The sequence below is a fragment of the Panthera onca genome, chromosome E1 (genome assembly GCF_046562875.1).
Source record: "Panthera onca isolate mPanOnc1 chromosome E1, mPanOnc1 haplotype 2, whole genome shotgun sequence".
Taxonomy (NCBI): Eukaryota; Metazoa; Chordata; class Mammalia; order Carnivora; family Felidae; genus Panthera; species Panthera onca.
In genome coordinates this window covers 34,457,107-34,480,054 of record NC_138352.1, presented here as the reverse complement: position 1 = coordinate 34,480,054, position 22,948 = coordinate 34,457,107, and the positions used below count along the sequence as shown (strand labels likewise).

The 22,948-nt window shown below is 35.8% G+C and overlaps 1 protein-coding gene across 2 annotated transcripts in view; it reads left to right on the top strand.

Moving 5' to 3' along the window:
• Positions 1-22,948, top strand: part of TAOK1 (TAO kinase 1) — a 145,137-nt gene that overhangs the window by 103,290 nt on the left and 18,899 nt on the right. For both annotated transcript variants that reach the window (XM_060646861.3, XM_060646863.3), the window contains 8 exons: positions 2,891-3,058; positions 4,723-4,926; positions 7,012-7,146; positions 9,297-9,533; positions 11,641-11,769; positions 14,107-14,310; positions 16,877-17,116; positions 21,473-21,685. In XM_060646861.3, coding sequence (XP_060502844.1) covers positions 2,891-3,058; positions 4,723-4,926; positions 7,012-7,146; positions 9,297-9,533; positions 11,641-11,769; positions 14,107-14,310; positions 16,877-17,116; positions 21,473-21,685 — 1,530 coding nt within the window. The remainder of the gene's footprint in view (positions 1-2,890; positions 3,059-4,722; positions 4,927-7,011; positions 7,147-9,296; positions 9,534-11,640; positions 11,770-14,106; positions 14,311-16,876; positions 17,117-21,472; positions 21,686-22,948) is intronic.

The following is a 22,948-nucleotide window of genomic DNA, read 5'->3' as shown; positions in this document are numbered from 1 at the left end:
ATGCTCTGTCTCTCTCTGTCCCAAAAATAAATAAAAAAAAACGTTGAAAAAAAGGAAAAAAAATAAAAATAAAAGAAACTTAAAAATGCATATCATGTTTCTGTTTCCTTTTTGGAAATAATTTTTCTAACTTGGCAATGAAAATATTCTAAGAATCATGTAAATTCTATTCAGTTTTCAATGTGTTTGGTTACTTAGTTTAAACACATGATTAGTGTATGCTCTTTATTCTCAAAAATTGATTATTTTATTTGGAGGTTGGCCATGTTATTAATAGCAATAATAACATTGTTGAACTTAATATAGTTCCTAAAACATCTAGATAAAGCACTAGTAGATAAACATCTAGATAAAGCAGGATTTGACTGTCTTCTTGTGCCCCTAAAGGATATTGTTGATTTTTCACTATAAGATTTAAGTAGACCATTTTTACATGAATGTTTTATAATTTCAGAGAGGTTTAATTTATTTTCACTAACACACATCAAAGATACAAAGAAACTGAAATTTGTATTATTTAGAACCACAGTATGTAGAAGAACAATATAGTTTCAGTAATGCTTGTGGGATTTGAGGCAGTAAGTTCATTCATAGTCTCAGAAATGAAAGCCTAGGTAAATAGGTATTTATAATAGTAACAAAAGGCTTAGTGTAGCTAGAAATTATGTTAGTGATAAATAAGCAAGATTTAACATTTATTTATTTTTGGGAGAAAGAGAGCATGAGTGGGAGAGGGGCAGAGAGAGAGGGAGACACAGAATTGGAAGCAGGCTCTAGGCTCTGAGCTGTCAGCACAGAGCCCGACGCGGGGCTCGAACCCACGAGCAGTGAGATCATAACCTGAACTGAAGTTGCATGCCCAACCGACTGAGCCACCCAGGTGCCCCTAAATAAGCAAGGTTTATATGTAGAAAACTACTAAACTTAGAAATTTAAGATTTATTATTTTTGGATAAGAAGACCGAATATTGTAAATCATGATACCTTAACCTTTCTAAGGCTCAGGAAAAAGGATCTGTCTTCTTATACTATAGGCAAAGAAGTGATTTGGTGATGATAACCCAACCCATGAGATGAGACCTGGATATTTGGTGGTTAGATCCCAAGTCTGCATACAGTATTCATTTTGCTAGTTCATAGCATGTATTGGCACAGCCTTACTGAAAATTATAGGAATTATCTATTTGGTACTTTCCCTTTGGTCTAATTATATTTCTGTTGCAGTTCATCATAAAAAGAGCTAATAGAAAAAAATTTTAATTTATGAAGCTATCTCAGAATTAAAAATCTATAGGCCTCGTGTTTTTGAGTTTGAAATAACAATACTTATGACAGTGAAAGTAGAATAAAATATCATATAATTAAAATTCTTTACAGAAGCTTTTTCCTCTTCTGGGGATGGTGTCTTTAGGCATTCAGAATGGTCCAGCATTTGACATACTGTCATAGGCTGTCCTACATACAATATAGGTTCTAACAAAACTAGGCTGTCCTGAACCCCTGGTAATAGAATCTTCTTTATACAAAGAAGGGTGGGAAAGCACCAAAATCCCCATGTGGTGTGTGCCCAGACTGACTTTGAGGAGTTTATGCTGTGACACTTACAGTTCTTATGAGATTATCTAAAATGAAAAATACATCAGCAGGGCCTATGGTGTGCTATATGTGTTTGGGACAGGATCAAGTGTGCTCTCCTGTTGAGGAGCAGAAAATCGTTAAAGTGTTGAAGGCATAAGCACAGAATCAGAAAGCTAAATAAAAAAATGAAGTTTTTTGAGTAGTAAAAAAATCAAAAGGCAAAAGAAATTCTTGAAAGAAGAAATGCTTTTGAACTAACAAAGGTAAAAAGTATTACAAGAATTCAAGGACATTTCACAGAACTCAAGGCAAAAGGTTTCTTTCTGCAGTCTGTATGCTGTGTTTGTTTGTTTTTTTTTTTATTTTTTTTTTAACGTTTATTTATTTTTGAGACAGAGAGAGACAGAGCATGAACGGGGGAGGGGCAGAGAGAGAGGGAGACACAGAATCAGAAGCAGGCTCCAGGCTCTGGGCCATCAGCCCAGAGCCCGACGCAGGGGTCGAACTCATGGACCGTGAGATCGTGACCTGAGCTAAAGTCGGATGCTTAACCGACTGAGCCACCCAGGCGCCCCTGTATGCTGTGTTTCTATAAATCAAAATTTATACATAGAAAATTTCTGAAGAAATATATCAAAATGTAACAGTGATAATGATAGAATTGTTCTTTGTACTTTTCTGTATTTGATAAGGTTAAATTTATTAAATGTTAGTGGTAAAAATCACTATACAATGGCTTTTAATCAACTGCTAGTGTTTTATGGAGTGTTGTTTATACAGCATATAAAGAAACTCATACTATCCAAGTTTATGTTACTATAAAATCATTTTTTATTTTAACCATAATTTACCATAAAATCATTTCTGTTGAAACCTAATACAGCTCAGAACTGAACATGCCTTTTCTATGAAATCGGTTCTAAGAATATGTAAACCTTTTTTTAGCCTTTATTTAGGGCTCTGTTGAACTTCATTCTTAGTGTTTAATTGGACTTTTTGTTTATTTCAACTCTGCATTTTCATTTAGCTAACAAAGGTATCATGTTTCTATTAAATGCACAGAGGTAGTTAAGTATGCATAGAGTGTGTGTGTGTGTGTGTGTGTGTGTGTGTGTGTGTGTGTGTATGTAGAAGACAATTTCGTAAATTAAGAAGCCAAAAATGTAGTAGAATTAGATAGCTATAGATTATATGCATTATCTATTATGATTAATTAGGATAGTAACTACTGTTTGAGAAAGGGGTACATTTGTACGCATTAAAAATATATATATAAATTTCAACCTGACTTTCACCTTCTGCTTTTATCCAGCACATGTTTGTTCTTCGGGAGCGCCCTGAAACAGTGTTAATAGATCTCATTCAAAGGACAAAGGATGCAGTAAGAGAGCTGGACAATCTGCAGTATCGAAAGATGAAGAAACTCCTTTTCCAGGAGGCACATAACGGACCAGCAGTAGAAGCACAGGAAGAAGAAGAGGTAATAACTTAGAAATGACTCAAATATTGAGCCCTCTTTATTGGCTTCTTTCCTTATGCACCTAGTATTGCCATGAATGTTTTATATTAGTGGTTCCCAGATTGTGTTTTCTTAATATTGGTCCTGTAAGATCCCAGGAGGGAAAAAAGGTTTTGCATTCTTTAAACCTAACCCCTTCGTAGTACACAATGACCTGATAAAGCTCTGCAAAGTCTTTTATTAAAGAAACTTATTCAACTTTAATCTAGACTCCATCAAATTTTTTGGCTGCTGAACCCTGTTTTGCCTTATTACCTGATTCCATGGGACATGCTTTTGGAAGTATTTGAAATTATAGACTCTAGAAATTGACAGTACTCATTCAGAAGTCGTTAGAATTACAAAGCATTGTGCTCTGTCACCAGGGATACTTGAATCAGAAGTTCTATATAATTTCATTCCATCTGCACAGTTCTAAAGTACCAATTTTACAGATGAGTAAAGCAAAGCTCAGTGGTTAATTCCTCATAGGTTCATATGGGTTCAAATTCACGTATCTCTCACTCTCAAGGCCAAGTTCTTTCCATGTTGCCTTTTGTAGGGTATGGAAATATAAATTTGCAATAGAAATGTTACAGAACTTCCTCACAAGGAAATCTACATATTTGTGGAGCTATCTTTTTTTACTCTAAATATTTTCATTTTTCTTTGTTCCTGTCAGAATTTGTTGATTCTTTTTTACTACTTTTCAGAGAGATCAGTTTGCATTCTGAAACCAGGAGCAATAGTTACTTACTTTACTTTTTCTTTTTTAATAGTGCTACATAATTAACGAACTAGAAAATACAAGACTTTCTTAACTTACAGTTTTGGTGGTGTTCATTTTGTTTTTTAGTTCATACAGTGATCACTAGAAGATTATTTTGAGCTTTTTTAGATATCTGAAATATTTGAGTAAAGTTGTAAAATTAATAAAATTCTAATGTAGTTAAATCTATAACAGCATCTCTTTTAGGCTGGGGATATATATATATATATATAATCATATGTCTGTGTTAAATTTTGCGTATCTTACAGAATTTTGGTGCCCAGATAACATGGCTTGCCTGGTTACTTCATAAAACATTCTTACGAATGTGATTAAATGTATAGGTAATACATAATTTTTAATTTACAAAAAATAGATGGGAATTAATACTAAATTGATGAAAGAAGGATAGGCTAGATAATATATTCTGAGGAAGGAAAATATACTTAAAAGGCTTCCTTAAAAAATAATTAAAAGGGGTTATTTATAAAATTAAAAATGATTGGTGCGTATTTTAAGTATGGGAGTTATTGAGAAATGAGCAAAATTTTCTCTATACCTCATGAGATGTGTGGTAGAAATAGATTTCAAAAGTGACAAATTAGAGAAAATGCTACACTGTGGAAATAACCCATAAATGATTAACTGAATTTTTGACATGGTTGGGCTTTTTGTTATTTAGGTGTTGGTCATTTTTATTTTGTTTGTTTTTCAGCTGCTAAACTTCCTTCCTGGTCTTGGCAAATACAGGGAATTTCTCACAATAGACCTCTAACTTTCTTTCTTAAAGATTGTGTGCCAAGCACTGTGATAAGTGATTATAAGTAGCAATTCAAAAGAGATAAAGATACTTGAACCTAATGCTTTTTTCCCTTAGGAACAAGATCATGGTGTTGGCCGGACAGGAACAGTGAATAGTGTTGGAAGTAATCAGTCTATCCCCAGTATGTCCATCAGTGCCAGTAGCCAAAGTAGTAGTGTTAACAGTCTTCCAGATGCCTCAGATGACAAGAGTGAGCTAGATATGATGGAGGGAGACCACACAGTGATGTCTAATAGTTCTGTCATCCATTTAAAACCTGTGAGTATTTGGGTTTCAGTGAAAAAAAATTTCAGCTTTGGTAAATAATTTTCTTTATCTGATTAGTTTAATAAGGAGCTTGTCTTGGATGTTTCAGAACTTTGGAACATTTTTCGGTAACTTAAAGTGACATTAGGCTTGTTAATTCCCAGTATAATATCTGCATTTGGGAACCTATTGTTTTGAGAATACAAAAAGAATATTTTAAAAATCTTAGAAGAAAGACATATATAGAAACACTAGGTAATATATAATTTGAAGTTAGTTTCATGAAAAATAAAGTATTTAAAATATTTACAAATAGTAAGTATACACTTGAAAGTCATGATAATGGTTGTCTTTGGGGAGTAGGAAAAAGGATTGCAATGGGTAATGATCAAAAGTGACTTGCATTGTCTGTAATGTTTACATCTTTAAAATAAAGATGTGGTTCATATTACAATGGAATACTACTTGGCAGTGAGAAATACTACTTGGCAATGTTGCCATTTGCAGCAATGTGGATGGAACTGGAGGGTATTATGCTAAGTGAAATAAGTCAGTCAGAGAAAGACAGATACCATGTTTTCACTCACATGTGGGATTTGAGAAACGTAGCAGAAGACCATGGGGGAAGGGAAGGAGAAAACAATAGTTTCAAACAGAGAGGAAGGCAAACCATAAGAGACTTAAATACAGAGAACAAACTAAGGCTTGAAGGAGGGGGCAGGGCGGGGGGAATGGGTGATGGGCATTGAGAAGGGCATTTGTTGAGATGAGCACTGGGTGTTGTATGTAAGCGATGAATCATGGGAACCTACTCGTGAAACCAAGAGCACATTGTATATACTGTATGTTAGCTAACTTGACAATAAATTATATTTAGAAAAAAAGGAAATATGATTTTTGCTACATTATTCTTCATACTTTTGAGTGCAAAATTTTTAATTTTCTTGAAAACATTTGAAAGTCAGGTAACTTGTTTTTAGTAACTAATAGGAATACTTCCTTTTTAACTTCACAGCTTACAGTATTACCTAGAAGCTTATTAGGCACAAGAACTAAAAGGTAGAACTAACCCAAGTATTCATCAACAGACGAATATATAAATAAACCATGGTATATACATACAATGGAATATTATTCGGCTATAAAGAATGAAATTCTGATATATGCTACAACACAAGTAAACCTTGAAATGTTAACACTAAGGGGTATTAAGCCAGATGCAAAGGAAATATTGCATAATTCCACTTACATAAAATATCTAGAATAAGCAAATTCGTAGAGACACAAAGTAGATTAGTGGCTACCAGGGACTTGAGTGGAGGATAAAATGGAGAGTTTTTGTTAATAGATACAATTTCCATTTGGGGTGATGGAAAAGTTTTGGAAATGGTGGTAGTTGTGTAACATTGAGAATATAATTATTGCCACTGAATTGTACATCTAAACATGGTTAAAATGGCAAATTTTATATATATTTTACTATACTCACACAAATAGTGCTTAGGAATGATTTAGTTGAGTGGTGGTATTATTCAGGACAAACTCATGTTTAATTTTTGCATCCTTAGGCAGTAGAATCAGCAGTAAAATAAGATTATTCCCACAATTAGTTGGTTGCTACTTAATTTACTTCCTCTTCAGTTAATGAACTAAGCTATATATAAGGAAAGACATCATTTCTTAAAATATTTACAGTTACTTTTTGATTACTTACTTTGGACAGAAGGCAGAAGTATTATAAAAGTATTTTTAAGATAAATTATTGTTTTCAAAACCCAAGAGCCTTAGAGTAATTAATTTTTGACTGCTGTTTAAAATTATTAAACCTTTTCCATTTTATATATAATAATTAGGATATAAATCTAACCTCATATATTTCCTTATCCTAAATCTGTGTGCTATTTCATACACTTAGGGAATAATGTTTCTTGATTCTAATTATATTGAAAATAAAATGTCAGCATTCTCAATTTTTGTTTTTACTTTTTAAAATTATTTCTTTAAGATAAATTGATCACGTGGTGTCTAAATTTTCTTGAAAGTTCAAGTGAACTGTATTTGTTCACCTCAAATAGTATTGTCTCCTTCTTTGCTTAGGAGGAAGAAAATTACAGAGAAGAGGGAGATCCTAGAACAAGAGCATCAGATCCACAATCTCCACCTCAAGTGTCTCGTCATAAATCACACTATCGTAATCGGGAACACTTTGCTACTATACGGACAGCATCACTGGTATGTTCTTCCCTTGAATTAGAAATACATTTCTCAGGGATGCCTGGGTGGCTCAGTAGGTTAAGCATCCAACTCCTGGTTTTGGCTCAGGTCTTGATCTCACGGTTCATGAGATCAAGCTCCATGTTGGGCTCTGCACTGACAGCAAGGAGCCTGCTAGGGATTCTCTCACATCCTCTCTCTCTATGCCCCTCCCCTGTTCATGCTTGCATGCTTGCTCTCTCTCAAAATAAATAAATATTTTTTTAAGAAGAAATACATTTTTCATTTTGGATTGTGGCACCTATACTCAGGTTATGGACTATGTCTTATTTTTTTGTATCTGAGGATTATTTTGTAAAATACCCATTCAACATTTAAGTGCCTTTTATAAGATACTATATAGAATACTCTGAGAGACATTAAACTAGTAATGTCTTCACGGTGTACAGAAATAACTAATATATTAGAATATATCAAATGCTTAAGAGGGCTAGAAGGTACTAAATAGGAATTCAGATTATTTTTGGTTTGTGGCATAAAGGAAGTATTTATAAAAGAAATTGTTTGAGATTTTAATAATTAGTTGGTTTTAGGCACAGAGAGGAAGAAAAAGTTATTTCTACAATATAAGAATTAACAGTAAGGAAATAACCGAGGCTAACCAAAATGGGGGAATGTTTGAGAAATGGCAAGTAATTCAGTTTGATGTATTCAAAATATAGTTCTGATTTCCCAAATAACAATAAAAAGTGGATTATGGGGGTGCCTGACTGGCTCAGTTGGTTAGTGTCCCAACTCTTGATTTTGGCTCAGGTCATGATCACAAGGTCCGTGAGCTTGACCTCTTCATTGGGCTCTGCACTGACAGTGTGGAGACTGCTTGGGATTCTCTCCCTCCTCTGCCCCTCCCCTGTTCATACTGTCTTTCTCTCTCAAAATAAATAAATGAACTTAAAAAAAACTTAAAAAAAGGATCATACATCAACAAGGATGTTGTTGTAGTGGGGTGCTTATTACCCTTATCAGTCAGATTAAGTAGGACCAAAACATGATAAAGGATACACTGGATAAAAAGAAATTACATTAAGATATCATACGAAAAGTAGGCTGTTAGAAAATATGACAGGAAGTAAAAAAAGATGTATCTGAGTAAAAAAGTTATCTGAGTTATCAGCTACATAAGCAGACTTTATAAATCCCATGCAGTGGCCCATGAATCTGTATGACATGTGGGGTCAAGAATGCCATCACCCACACTGGGTGTAGAGATTACTTACAAATAAAGAAAATTTTTAAAAATGATTAATTTTATATTATGTGAATTTTTAGTTCAATTTAAAAATCCAATTTATACATTTTTTTTCTTTATAATCAGTAACTTTTGTATCCTGTCCAGGAAATATGTGTTTATCCAAGTAATGATGGTAGTCCCATGTTTTCTTTTGCTTTATGATTCTGAGTTTTATGTTTAGGTCACATGATTCTTTTCAAAGTAATTTTTGTATATGGAATGATATATGAGCCAAGGTTTATTTCTTTATTTTTTATACAAATAACCAGTTGTTTCAGCAGGATTTTTTTTTTTTAGAGAGTGTGAGCTAGGGAGGGGCAGAGAGAGTGAGAATCCTAAGCCGGCTCTGTGTCCAGCACGGAGCCCAGCTCGGGGATCAATCTCCCAAACTGAACTGTGCAATCATGACTTAAGCCGAAATCAAGAGTCTGAAGCTTAACTGACTGAGCCTCCCAGGTGCCCCTCAGCAGGATTTGTTAAAAAATACTTTCCTCTTTTAATTAACTTGACTCCTTGGTAGAAAATCCAATTAACTATGTGTGGCTCTGCTTCTGGATTTTATTCTGTTCCTTTGGTCTATTCAGCCTGTCCTTATACCAGTACCACACTGTTTTGGTTGCTGAAGTGTATGTCTTCCAATTTTTGTATGCTCCTCAAGATTGTTTTGGCTATTCTTTGTTTTTTACATTTCCATATAAACTTGAGAACCAACTTGTTTATTTCTTTAAAAGACCTGCTGGAAATTTAACTGAAAACTGCTAAATGGGATCTTTTACATTAATTGCCTGCTTGTTAACAGCAGAGTGGTCTTAAAATGCTTTTGAAAGAAATGTGTTGCTTTATTTTATTCTTTTTTCTCTATTGTTTGTATGTCTAGGTTACAAGGCAAATGCAAGAACATGAACAGGACTCTGAGCTTAGAGAACAGATGTCTGGCTATAAGAGAATGAGGCGGCAACATCAAAAGCAACTGATGACTCTGGAAAATAAGCTAAAGGCTGAGATGGATGAACATCGCCTCAGATTAGACAAAGATCTTGAAACTCAGCGTAATAATTTTGCTGCAGAGATGGAGAAACTTATCAAAAAACATCAGGCTGCTATGGAAAAAGAGGTGACTGATTCAGTATTATTAATTTGTGACCATCCCAGAATTAACCAAGATAACATTTTGATATTAGAGTATCTTTTCCTCAGAACCAAGCAAATCGATTGGAGAAAGGGAGGGACATTTATATAACATGTATAGTATGAAATACTGTGTCTGGGAACCAGTAGACATGGGATTGTTTCCTGATACTTGATAGGTTTATAGTGTCACGGTGGGTAAATCATTCAACCTTTCTGGCCCTCAGGTACTCTGGTTATCTGAAGAGTTTGATAAATCACCTATCAATAAGGTGGCTCAGGTCTCAAAAAAATCATTCATGATTCTCTTCCTTGTGTATTTTTTGGAAATCTTCCTTAAATTTATACCAGCATTTTTATATCAAACAATAATTAAAGATTAAGAGATTCAGATTAAGGTTTAGCCCATTTGTTTATTTACAAATAAATGTCATTCTACTATATGATAAAAGTACATTTTTTAGTATTAATGTTTTGTGAAACCTTTTCTTCTAAAGGTTTTTGTTGTCCCATCAGTTTCATTTTGATAGTCAAATTTGTCAAGTACAATGTAAGCTTCTCAGTAAATTCACAGAATACCTTCAGATATGTCTGACTAGTCCACAGTGAGGCATTATTTATCATAGCTACCCTATTCACCCTTCTTCTCCCCCAAAAAGAACCACTATCTCTTTATCGTAGTGGCTTATAATATAAATTTATTAATTTACATATTAATAAATATTTATCAAAATAAATATTTGATTTTGAAATCATTTGGTGAAAGAAAACTACCCTATTGGGCGTTGGGTAGTATTTTCAATAACTTAGGAAGAGGTAGATTCTAACATACTTAGGAAAGCAATTTATGAAACAGGATGTAGAATATGATTACAGATTTGTTTTAAAAATATATATGCTGGGGCGCCTGGGTGGCTCAGTCGGTTAAGTGTCCGACTTCAGCTCAGGTCACGATCTCGCGGTCCGTGAGTTCGAGCCCCGCGTCGGGCTCTGGGCTAACAGCTCAGAGCCTGGAGCCTGTTTCCGATTCTGTGTCTTCCTCTCTCTGCCCCTCCCCTGTTCATGCTCTGTCTCTCTCTGTCTCAAAAATAAATATACGTTAAAAAAAAATTAAAAAAAAAAAAAATATATATATGCTTAGAAAAAGTTAGGAATATGTACCAAAATGTTTATATTGGTTATCTCTGGGTGCTAAAATCATGGAAGATTTTCCTTCTTTGTGTTTTTCTGTACTTCATAAATGTTCTACAATGTTTATGCATTGCATATATAATCAGATATAAGGTGTGCATGTCAGTCATTAGAGCGTGGAACTCTTGTTATAAGTTGTAAGTTTGAACCCCATGTTGGGTGTAGAGATCACTTACAAATAAAATCTTTAAAAAAAGAAAGATAACAATATGATGCATATATCTGATATTTAATATTTTCATATTATTTAACATATAAATAAAGGGTCAGGGTTTAACTTGAAGAGAGAGAATCTTAAGTAGGCTCCATGCTCAGCACAGAGCCTGCCATGGGGCTCCATCCCATGACCCTGGGATCATGACCTGAGCCAAAATCAAAAAGTTGGATGCTCAACCAACTGAGCCATCCAGGCGCCCCAAAGATCATCTTAAAGACAGGTTCCATTTTATTGGTTCTCTGAAATTCAGATATGGATGCTAAGTAACAATTATGAATAATTTGGTGGGGAGGATGCCTGGGTGGCTCACTCAGTTAAGTGTCTGACTCTTAATTTCGGCTCAGGTCATGATCTCATGGTTAGTGAAATTAAACTCCATTTGGGGCTCTGTGCTGAGCATAGAGTCTGCTTGGGATTTCTCCTCTTTCTCTGCCCCTTCTTCGTTTGCGTGCATTTTCTCTCTCTCTCTCTCTCTCAAATAAACTTTAAAAAATTAATTTGTTGGGTATTCTCATTTTGGTAATACTTATGCTGATTTTCTACACTTGATCTTAGCCAAAAGGCCGAGAAGCAATGTTGATTTTCTATTTTTGGTTGAAAATTACCTCCTTGGTAATGTCTTATTAAACTGTTGCCTTGAATGTATCAACTTAACTAATTCGATCCATTTTCTAAATTTCTATAGGCTAAAGTGATGGCCAATGAGGAGAAAAAATTTCAGCAACATATTCAGGCTCAACAGAAGAAAGAACTAAATAGTTTTTTGGAGTCCCAGAAAAGAGAATATAAACTTCGAAAGGAACAGCTTAAGGAGGTACTTATTTTATAAACATTTTCAAGCCAGTTGTCTGCTTACTGATTGTATGTGATGTTGATCGACTCATAGAGCCACTAAGATAACATTTTTGTTTGTTTTTTGTCACCATAAAATGTATATCAGTTTGAATGAAGACATTGATTATAATCAATTACTCTTCAGTGGATTGAGATTCTCAGTTGAGTAGGGTCTAAAAAGAATCGTCTCCTGCCAACAGAAGTTATTTTATTTATAATAGCTTTTGTAAGCACTTATTAAGTAACTGAATGATTAGAAATAAAAATATGTGAGCTGTGAAACAAAAAGCCGCACATTTCTTTCTGTATAACAGGAGTCAAACTCTATACTAGAACATTGGGTTTGAAAAGATTATAAATAGGATTCCCAATTGTAAATAAATATCCAACAGCATGCAGTTTCCCAGTGCAGTAAGAGTTAAATGTTAATGGATATATTAGTTTAAATAATCTTTTAGGTGTATAACTTGTGTATGTATGCCTGTGTGTGTGTGTGTGTGTGTGTGTGTGTGTGTGTGTTCATTTGGAATAGTGATTCTCAGTGTAGAGGAAGGGACATACTAGAGTTTTGGTGGGGAAGTTTCCTGGCGGAAGATTTTGAGAAAGACACCCTTGGGTATAATGTGGCCCGTGTTCTCCTTGTCTCTTTCTATACTGTGTGTGTATATATGTCCTCTTTGGAGAACTACTAATTTATGTGTTTGTTTTTATGTGTTTGAATATCTTGTGAACTAAAGTTATAAAGAATTGGTCTCTTTCTTGAATAACAGGGGAAGGACCATAAGGTCAGTAGTCTCTGAAAAATCAACTTACACTTAGGAATGATGGCTGATTTGTATTCTCTGCAATATTGATGTTTTTTTAGGTTGAAAATATGCTAGTATTAACATCCTAGGGTTTGTCTCATTGAGTGTATCATGAATGTTCTCATCTTGCCCAATATAAATGCAATTTCATTTTAGATCGTTTCTAAGATGATATTTAAAATGCTATAGAGGGACACTTGGGTGGCTCAGTCGGTTAAGTGTTCTGACTCTTGATTTCAGCTCAGGTCATGATCTCACTGTTCATGAGTTCAAGCCCTGCATCAGGCTCTGTACTGACAGTGCGGAGCCTGCCTGGGATTCTCCCTTTCTTTCCCTCTCTCTCTCTGCCCCACTCCCTCACGTGCACAAGTATGTTCTTTCTGTCTCTCAAAAATAAATAAATTTTAAAAATGAATACAATGCTGTAGAAAAGCATTGGTTTTTATTTGTTTAGTGGTATTATAATGCCAAATATTAAATACCACTCATAAATAATGTCTCTGTTCTCCCCTGGTTTTGTTGATTTTCCATTTAATTTCCAAGGCTTTTATATTGAGTACATCCGTAATCTTGCCAAAAGCTTGATATTTAGAATGTCAAAAACCAACTGAGACATAACTGTATTGTAGCCCTAATTTTAATTTACATTTGATTTTCCCCTGAAAGCACCACCTTCTGTCTATTCTTGGGATGGATTTAAAGAAAGATATGTTTTACTTCATTTACCAATTATTATGTACTTTTGAGTCATCATACTTGTAGTTATGCAGAACCAAAAGGTATGCATGTTTTCTAATGTATTTTTCTCTTTTCCTGTCCTAATTCACCGGTAACTCAAGAAAAAGGAAACTATTTACCTAACTCCTTAAGGTCATTGCCCTGTTTGAGCATTAGAGAGAACACAAATTCAGTACTTTTATTTAAATTTACCAGCTACCAGGGCGCCTGGGTGGCTCAGTTGGTTAAGCATCCGACTTCAGCTCAGGTCACGATCTCATGGTCCGTGAGTTCGACCCCGCGTCCGGCTCTGTGCTGACAGCTAGGAGCCTGGAGCCTGCTTCAGATTCTGTGTCTCCCTCTCTCTCTGACCCTCCCCCGTTCATGCTCTGTCTCTCTCTGTCTCAAAAATAAATAAACGGTAAAAAAATAAAATAAAAATAAATAAATAAATTAATTAATTAATTTACCAGCTACCAAATATTACATTAACTACTTTCATGTAGTTAATTTTTATGTTTTTTTCTTTTTCTCTTTCTTTCTTTCTTTCTTTCTTTTGTTTTAATATTTGTTTATTTTTGGGAGAGTGCATGTGAGGGAGGGGCAGAGAGAGAGGAGGACAGGATCCAAAATGGGTTCTGCTCGCAGGCTGACAGCAGCAAGCCCAATGTGGGGCCTCAAACTCACAAACCACTAGATCATGACCTGAGCCGAAGTTGGATGCTCAACTGACTGAGCCACCCAGCTACCCCAATTTTTATGTATTTTGAACTGAGTTGTTTTTTTGTTGCCAGGAACTGAATGAAAACCAGAGCACCCCAAAAAAGGAAAAACAAGAATGGCTTTCAAAGCAGAAGGAGAATATACAACATTTCCAAGCAGAGGAAGAGGCTAATCTTCTTCGACGACAGAGGCAATACCTAGAGCTGGAGTGCCGTCGCTTCAAGCGAAGAATGTTACTTGGACGCCATAACTTGGAGCAGGACCTTGTCAGGGAGGTATGTTTGAGTGATATGAAATCAGAAATAAGTCCCATCACATTTCAGTTATAAGGCCTTTGCACTCATTCTCTCTGCCTAAATCCTTCTTCCCCAGATACCCAATCTATATAGCTAGCTCTCTCTCCTCTCCCTTCTTTAAATGTTCTTCTTTGTACTTTTTTCTCTTACACATACACTTTTTGGGGGAAGTCTCTCTTCCCAACTAGAATGGAAATTATGTGAAGTCCTAGGTTTTGTACAGGTCTTTGTATCCCTAGTGTCTGGCCCATAGTAGGCATTCAATAAATATTTATTAAATAAATAATATTTATTATTTATCCATGAATGAAGTATTAATTTTTAAATATGAGAAAATTAATTGGATGATTTATGCCTTTTGATCTGAAATGAGTGCCATGAATTGTGTGTTACCACTTAACACATTGTTATAATCATACATTTATTAACTGGTCAAGTGTAGAAACTCTTATCAAAATGAAAACAATTTTTTTTCATATCAGGGATAACTGTGAACATAGATAAATTTATTTCCAAGATGGCTTAAAATAAGCTTCAAGTATAGCATAACTGTTCAAATTCAGTAATAATTAAAGAAATTGAAATTAAAACCGTTGCATCAATTAGATAAGAACAATTAAAAAGACTGGTAACATGGGGAAATGGACAGTATTGGTAAGTATAAAGTATAAACTGATACTGCCCTTTTGGAGTATAATTCAGCAATAGGTTTTAAAATTTAAAAAAATAAAATTTAATATGCATCTATATTTTTACCAAATCTACTTCTGGGACTGTATCCTAAAGAAATAATAACATCGGGCGCCTGGGTGGCTCAGTCGGTTAAGCGTCTGACTTCAGCTCAGGTCATAATCTTGTGGTTTGTGAGTTCGAGCCCCACATCGGGCTCTGTGCTGGCAGCTGGAGCCTGGAGCCTGCTTCAAATTCTGTGTCTTCCTCTCTCCCTGCTCCTCCACTGCTCATGCTCTGTCTCTCTCTCTCTCTCTCAATAATAAATAAACGTTAAAAAAATTTTTTTTTTTTTTAATTTTTTTTTTTTTTTTAATTTTTTTCAACGTTTTTTATTTTATTTTTGGGACAGAGAGAGACAGAGCATGAACGGGGGAGGGTCAGAGAGAGAGGGAGACACAGAATCGGAAACAGGCTCCAGGCTCCGAGCCATCAGCCCAGAGCCTGACGCGGGGCTCGAACTCACAGACCACGAGATCGTGGCCTGGCTGAAGTCGGACGCTTAACCGACTGCGCCACCCAGGCGCCCCAAAAAAAATTTTTTTAAAAAAGAAACAGTAACATGGTTATATGATGTATCTATCATGCCATGGATATTTATTGAAAATTTGTTTAAAGCAGAAAAATGGAAAAATTAGGAATTGCAAAGCAGTAGCTTACTATTGAAACTTAAATTTAAAAACAATTTTTTTTAATGTTTATTTTTGAGAGAGAGACAGAACGTAAGTGGGGGAGGGGCAGAGAGAGAGGGAGACACAGAATCTGAAGCAGGCTCCAGGCTCTGAGCTGTCAGCACAGAGCCTGATGGCAGGGCTCTAACTCATGAGCTGTGAGGTCATGACCTGAGCCGAAGTTGGGCGCTTAACCAACTGAGCCACCCAGGCACCCCTTACCATTGAAACTTAAAAAAAAAGATCTTTATGTACTGATCTGGTGAAGATGTATGTCCATTATATTTTTAGGTGAAGAAAGCACATTACAGGCCTATAATGTATATTGGTATTCAGTTTTAAAACTATAGGTTTTGTATAACAGATGTGTCATGATAAGCATGGGGGGATATTTTGGAAACATTTGCACCAAACTGTTGGCTTCTGGAGAAAGGGCAAAGGAGGCAAGTTTAACTTCTACACTTCTACAATGTGTTTGGGTGTGGGTGTGTCTGTTGTATGTGATACACGTGTTTCTTTTATTCTGAAAAAAATTTATTGAGCATGATGTGCTAGGTATTATTCTGAGAACTTCACATTTATGAACTTGTTTCATCCTCACATTAAATCTATGAAATTGCTATATTATCTTCATTTGAGAAGTGATGAAGCTGAAGCCAAGAGTTTAAATAACTAATCCAAAGACTTACTGCTCATCAGTAGCAGAGCTATGATTTAAAATACAGGCAGCCTAGCTCTACAGTCCATGTTTTTAACCACTACACTACATTGGGTATACTGCATGTAATAGACTTGAATAGCATACTCTGAAAAAATACACTGGATGACTTGTGAACCCTCTTCAAATATAAAACTAGGAAACAATAAAGAAAGGAAAGAGGGGAGGACATTAAACCTCTTGAGATAGATTTGGTACCTTTTAAACTCACTGCATGAAGTAGTGTTAATGAATAGTAAATGAACAGTGTAAGGAAATGTGCTAATTGTTTATTTACTACAGCAAATATTATAAAACTCTAATACGATGCAGCCATTATTACATCGGAGGATTACATCTATTTCTTGGTTATTCTGTTTCTTAGGATTTTTTTTCCAGGCATCATACAGCAGTAAATTATACTTTTGCTTTTTGTGTTGTGGATTAGGAGTTAAATAAAAGGCAGACTCAAAAGGACTTAGAGCATGCCATGCTACTGCGACAACATGAATCCATGCAAGAACTGGAGTTCCGTCACCTCAACACAATTCAGAAGATGCGCTGTGAGTTGATCAGATTGCAGCATCAGACTGAGCTCACAAACCAGCTGGAATATAACAAGCGAAGAGAACGAGAACTAAGGCGAAAGCATGTCATGGAGGTTCGACAACAGCCTAAGAGTCTGAAGGTACCCCTTTAACCTAAGCTTCTTGATAAAGGGGGAAAAGAGATAAAATGCATCCATGTAAACCGTAAAAGTCTAAGAGGTCTGGCATACAGAATTTGAATAAACTTTTTTCTTTTCATTTTAAGAATGTTTGGTTAGTTTTAATGTGGAGTGTCCATAGCTGTAGACTTTTTGCTTATGTATTTTTCAGCAGCGTACCAAAACTTTTGACTGTGGGAAGTACCATAAACATGAATCAAAATTCTTACTTTAAATGTACCCAAAATGTGCAATGCTGATATTACGGTCTACATGTCAACATGGTAACCTGTTGTCTTCTCACTGTTGTCCCAAGTAATACAGTTTTGGAATCTTATTTCCTCTAAATATGATTTGTTTCCAGAAAAGGCACTAAGTTCTTAATCAGCACAAAAGCAATGAATGAAAACTGCTTTTTTATCCCCTCTCCCTTCATTATCTATACTTACCGTAAGAGGAACAAGGGAATCATCACAGTGTTACCCCCAGTCTGCTTGCTTTCTTTCTTTGCTTGGTAGTGTAGGTAAAAACCATGGTAGTTGGAGGTATAATATTTTTTTTAATTGGCACATCAGGGTAAAGCAAATTGTTATATGCCTCCCTCTCCAAAATAAGGAAAAACAAGTGTTGGTGATATATAATACAAAGGACTTTAAATTTTGTATTTATTTTGAATACAGGAACTCATTCATATAATATGAAATTCAAAATATACCAAAGTATATTATAAAGATTTCCCCAACTCTGCCTCTCCAGCCAGCTGATCTAGCCCTGAATCAACCAGAGTTAACAATTCTAGGATGTTTTCAAATTTTATAACTTGTAATAAATACTTGAAGGAATATAATCAATCACATTAATCTTAATGAGCAAAAACAAAACCATCTACTACATAAGCTGTTGTCTATAGTAGTACCTCAGTTAATTTTATTTACATCCATTAAAGCCTACATCCCACAGTATTTCCTTTTTAAACTTTACCCTGACCCCTTTTATTTGATAATTTAACTATAGAACTGTTCTTTGTCTTACCTGAGTAACTGTCCTGGAGTGAAGTGCAGTTCATTCACAGAGGTAATCTATGTTAAAATCTATACCCAATCATAACTCTGATTCCCACCCAACTCCATTCTAATAGGTTGTCTTGAATGAGATATAGAAGCAGAATTAAAGTGTTTTACCCTTTCCTTGTGAAGGATAAAATTTCACTTTGCTATGTCTTCAAAATAACTAACATCAATTAAAGAGTAGCTTGTGTTGACTACCCATATAACCTTCATTAGTCATTGCTTAGAAAAACTGGAATTCATAATGATTTTTCAGCTTTGTTTTGTCTTTGTAATGAAGATCTTTGTCTACAGAACAATTTCCCACCAAAAGATTTTTAAAACATGTCTGTAAAATTAGTTACCATTTTATTTATTTATTTTTAAATGTTTATTTATTTTTGAGAGACAGCGACAGAGAGCAAGCAAGGGAGGGGCAGAGAGAGACAGACACAGAATCCAAAACAGGCTCCAGGCTCTGCAATGCGTGGGGCTAGAACTCATGAACCACGAGATTATGACCGGAGCCAAAGTCGGACACCCAACCGACTGAGCCACCCAGGCAGGCACCCCAGTTATCATTTTAAAGTCAGCAGTACCCAGAAGTAAACCAAACTGAAAGCTTGTGAGTTTTCTATAGTCATACCATAAATCTAATATGACTGCATTTCGTTGAGACTTGGAATAGGTAGTTGTTTGATATTTAACCCTTCCTCTCTGTTTCCTCTTGTTGGAGCCTTTTCCATTTGAAAGCTTATAAACACTAGATTTGATTTTTACAGATACTGTACAAAAAGTGAGGAAAAAGTAGTGTTTCATAGTCATGGACTTTGAATAGAAAGCCTCCTTTTCTTTATTTTTTAAAGTTGACAAACTTGTGTGCAAGCAGGGGAGGGGCAGAGAGAGAGAGGGAAAGAGAGAATCCCGAGCAGGCTCCACACTCAGTGCAGAGCCCAATGTGGGGCTCAGTCTCATAACCGAGAGATCATGACCTGAGTCGAAATCCAGAGTTGGACACTTAACTGACTGAGCCATCCAGGCATCCCTAGAATGATTCCTTTAATGACCAGTGAGCTCAAGATTTTCCATAAAGGAAATCATCCTGTTACATTAGTAGGGAAGAAAATCACGATACTTACTTAGTTATATATATCTATCTACTTGCTCAATTTGAACAAAACAGACTAGATTTTAGCACTAAGTCGTTCCAATTTTATTTGACTAAATCGTAACAGTTGTCTCTTTCAGCTTTCTTCAAGACTTTAATGGGGACTAGGGGGACTTTAGTTTGAGCACTTACGTAAGTTGGAGTTGGGGTACCATTTCTGTAAAATGGATTGGGTAAACACTTAATTGCCTACTCGGCTGTTTCTTCATCTGTCATCCAGATGATAGTGTTAAATGATTAGAAACAACTGTAACTGTGTTCTAGTTTTCATTTGAGTTTAGTATTGAGGGATACAGTTTATTCTTGGTTATAAGTATTAGTATTATTCATGTGAAAAAATTTTCAAGTTCTTTTTTCTTACTACGCTAATATAGAATGATAATTTTCTTGATATAATATTTTAGAAATAAAAACTTTTAAAAGAACGAATGTTATACAGAGGCAGGAGAGAATGTCTAAATTGTATTGTTTGATTCCTAGCTAAGTTGGAAGAATTTTGTTAACCAAGGACAGCATTTAAGTGTGGTACTACCAAGCATAGAGTTTTGCTTGGTCTCTACTAAGCAAGAGTTTTGCTTTCTAGCTAGACAATTCTTGACCCTTCACAGAATAAAGTATATGACTATGACATAGTGCTTCAGTTGGTGTGAAATACGGAAAAGGTCTCTTTGGGGCGCCTGGGTGGCTCAGTCGGTTGAGCGGCCGACTTCGGCTCAGGTCATGATCTGGCGGGTCTGTGAGTTCGAGCCCCGCATCGGACTCTGTGCTGACAGCTCAGAGCCTGGAGCCTGTTTCAGATTCTGTGTCTCCCTTTCTCTGACCCTCCCCCGTTCATGCTGTGTCTCTCTCTGCCTCAAAAATAAGTAAACGTTTAAAAAAAAAAAAAAAAAAAGGTCTGTTTGAGGTTGTAGTATTACAAGGGGTGGTGAATAGTTCCTTGACAAGTGTTTTACTTTGGTGTAATACGTGCATTTGTTGCACACTGAATCAACCAATCAATAGCTAGCAGTATTTATATTTAGGTAAAATAATTTCAAGTATAGTTTCTGCCTTAGTGTAGTAAATGAATATATTCTCATTTACAGGCTTACTCAGTATACTTTACAGAATTATATCTCATCTTGTTAAATCTTATTAAAACCTGAGTTCAGTGATTAGCAAAAACTAAAGCCAAAACTCTCTGTCTTAGAGCTCAATTATTTTATCTCAGAAATATTTATTTAGCTCATGGCTCTTATCACTCCAAGAAAGGATGTCCTCTCCCTTGCCCCATGACTTTATTTTTTTTAATTATTTTTAAAATTTTTAAATTTTATTTAAATCCAAATTAGTTAACATATAGTGTAATAATGACTTCAGGAGTAGAATTTAGTGATTCGTCACTTACATATAACACCTAGTGCTCATCCCAACAAGCGCTTTCCTTAATGCCCATCACCCATTTGGCCCAGTCCCCCCCCCCCCTCAACACCTCATCCCATAACTTTTGTTTGACCTTTAAAAGGTTAGTTAACTTGACTGACTTTCAAGTTTTTGCTAAGGATGTTTCTACCTAATTTATTTCCTTAAGGAAAAGAATTGTATGAAGCAATATTAGTCTGTTACTAATACCCTGCTTTTGTGGAATCTGTCATACACTATGTAGTTAGAGTTGAGGTTGTTATTAAAAGAAATTGAAGCAAAGTGTTTCAGATATGGAAGAGAGTAAATATGCTTATTTTCTGCCTCAGAGATTTGATAAAATATTGTCTGGCCAATAAAATACTTTGCTACATGTAATCAATGAGAAGAAATTTGATTTTCTGTCATTAATATATACCATAATCAAAGCTAATTTTAATACCTGCTCATCACTAAATTTACTAACAAAATAATGACTATTGCTTGAAGTCCTGTGATAAATGAGGTTCTTGATATTTTAATGTTTTAAATTAGAGCTTTTGTTATAAAAATGCATAGAATCCAGTGGTTTGACCCAATAGCCAAGTGTAAAAGTACCTGCGACGTTATGATCTGACCTTTTTGTTTTCTCCCTTTCTCCTAGTAGCCTTTCTTTTAATGAAAACCTAAGGTATACCAAATGCCAAATGTTAAAAATATATGCATCTATTTTTTTCTTCCCAGTCTAAAGAACTCCAAATAAAAAAGCAGTTTCAGGATACCTGTAAAATCCAAACCAGACAGTACAAAGCATTAAGAAATCACCTACTGGAGACTACACCAAAGAGCGAGCACAAAGCTGTTCTGAAACGGCTCAAGGAGGAGCAGACCCGGAAGTTAGCCATCTTGGCTGAGCAGTATGACCACAGCATTAATGAAATGCTCTCCACACAAGCTGTGAGTTTGTTTTATTTAGACAAAATAAATTTAGTGCTCCTTTCTTTCTACCAGCAATGAAATCCCAGCAATTAAAATACTAGTTAGAAATGATACTTCTCCCGCAGCTTGGGAAATAATGGTGATGGTCCATATTCTTCCTTCTCTGAGCATTGCTTGGAAGTATGCATGATGTATGCAGAATTCTTATTGATACATTCAGACATGAAGTTTTATTTATTTATTTTTAAAATCTTTCCAGGGAGGGGTGCCTGGGTGGCTCAGTCAGTTAAGTGTCTGACTTCGGCCTGGGTCATGATCTTACCATTCCTGTTCCTGAGTTCAAGCCCCACATCAGGCTCTGTGCTGACCTGAGTTCAAGCCCTGCTTCGGCTCTGTGCTGACAGCTCAGAGCCTGGAGCCTGTTTCAGATCCTTTGTCTTCCTATCTCTCTGCTTCTCCCCTATTCATGCTCCGTGTGTGTCTCTCTCAAAAATAAACATTAAGGGGGCGCCTGGATGGCTCAGTCAGTTCGGCGTCTGACTTCGGCTCAGGTCATGGTCTCACGGTTCATCAGTTTAGGCCCCGCATCGGGCTCTGTGCTGACAGCTCAGAGCCTGGAGCCTGCTTCAGATTCTCTCTGCCCCTCCCCAGCTCATAGTCTGTCTGTCTGTCTGTCTGTCTGTCTCTCTCAAAAATAAACATTTTAAAAAAATTTTTTTAATTAAAGTCTTCCCAGAGAAGTTTCTCTTTTTATAAATTTTACTTTGAGAGAGTCAGAGAGTACATATGCACATGCGCATGCAGACACACACACGCACGCACGCACGCACACGCGCAAGTTGGGGAGGGGCAGATAGAGAATCCCAAGCAGGCTCTGAGATGTCAGCAGATCCACACCCCTCACAGCTGGAACTAAGGAACTGTGAGATCATAACCTGAGCTGAAATCAAGAGTTGGAGGCTTAATCAGCTGAGCCACCCAGGTGCCCCAGACATAAAATTTTTTTGTTTTGTTTTTTAAGTTTATTACTTATTTTGAGAGAGAGAAAGCACAAGCATGAGTGGGGAAGGAGCAGAGAGAGAGAGAGAGAGATAGAATCCCAAGCAGGCTCTGCGCTATGGGCACAGATGCTGATTTGGGGCTCAAACTCACAACCCATGAGTTCATGACCTGAGCCGAAGTCAAGAGTTGGATGGTCTATTGACTGAGCAACCCAGGTGCCCCTAGACACTAAGTTTTAAACAAGCTCTCTGCCAGTGCCTCTTAGCACATGCCTGTTGA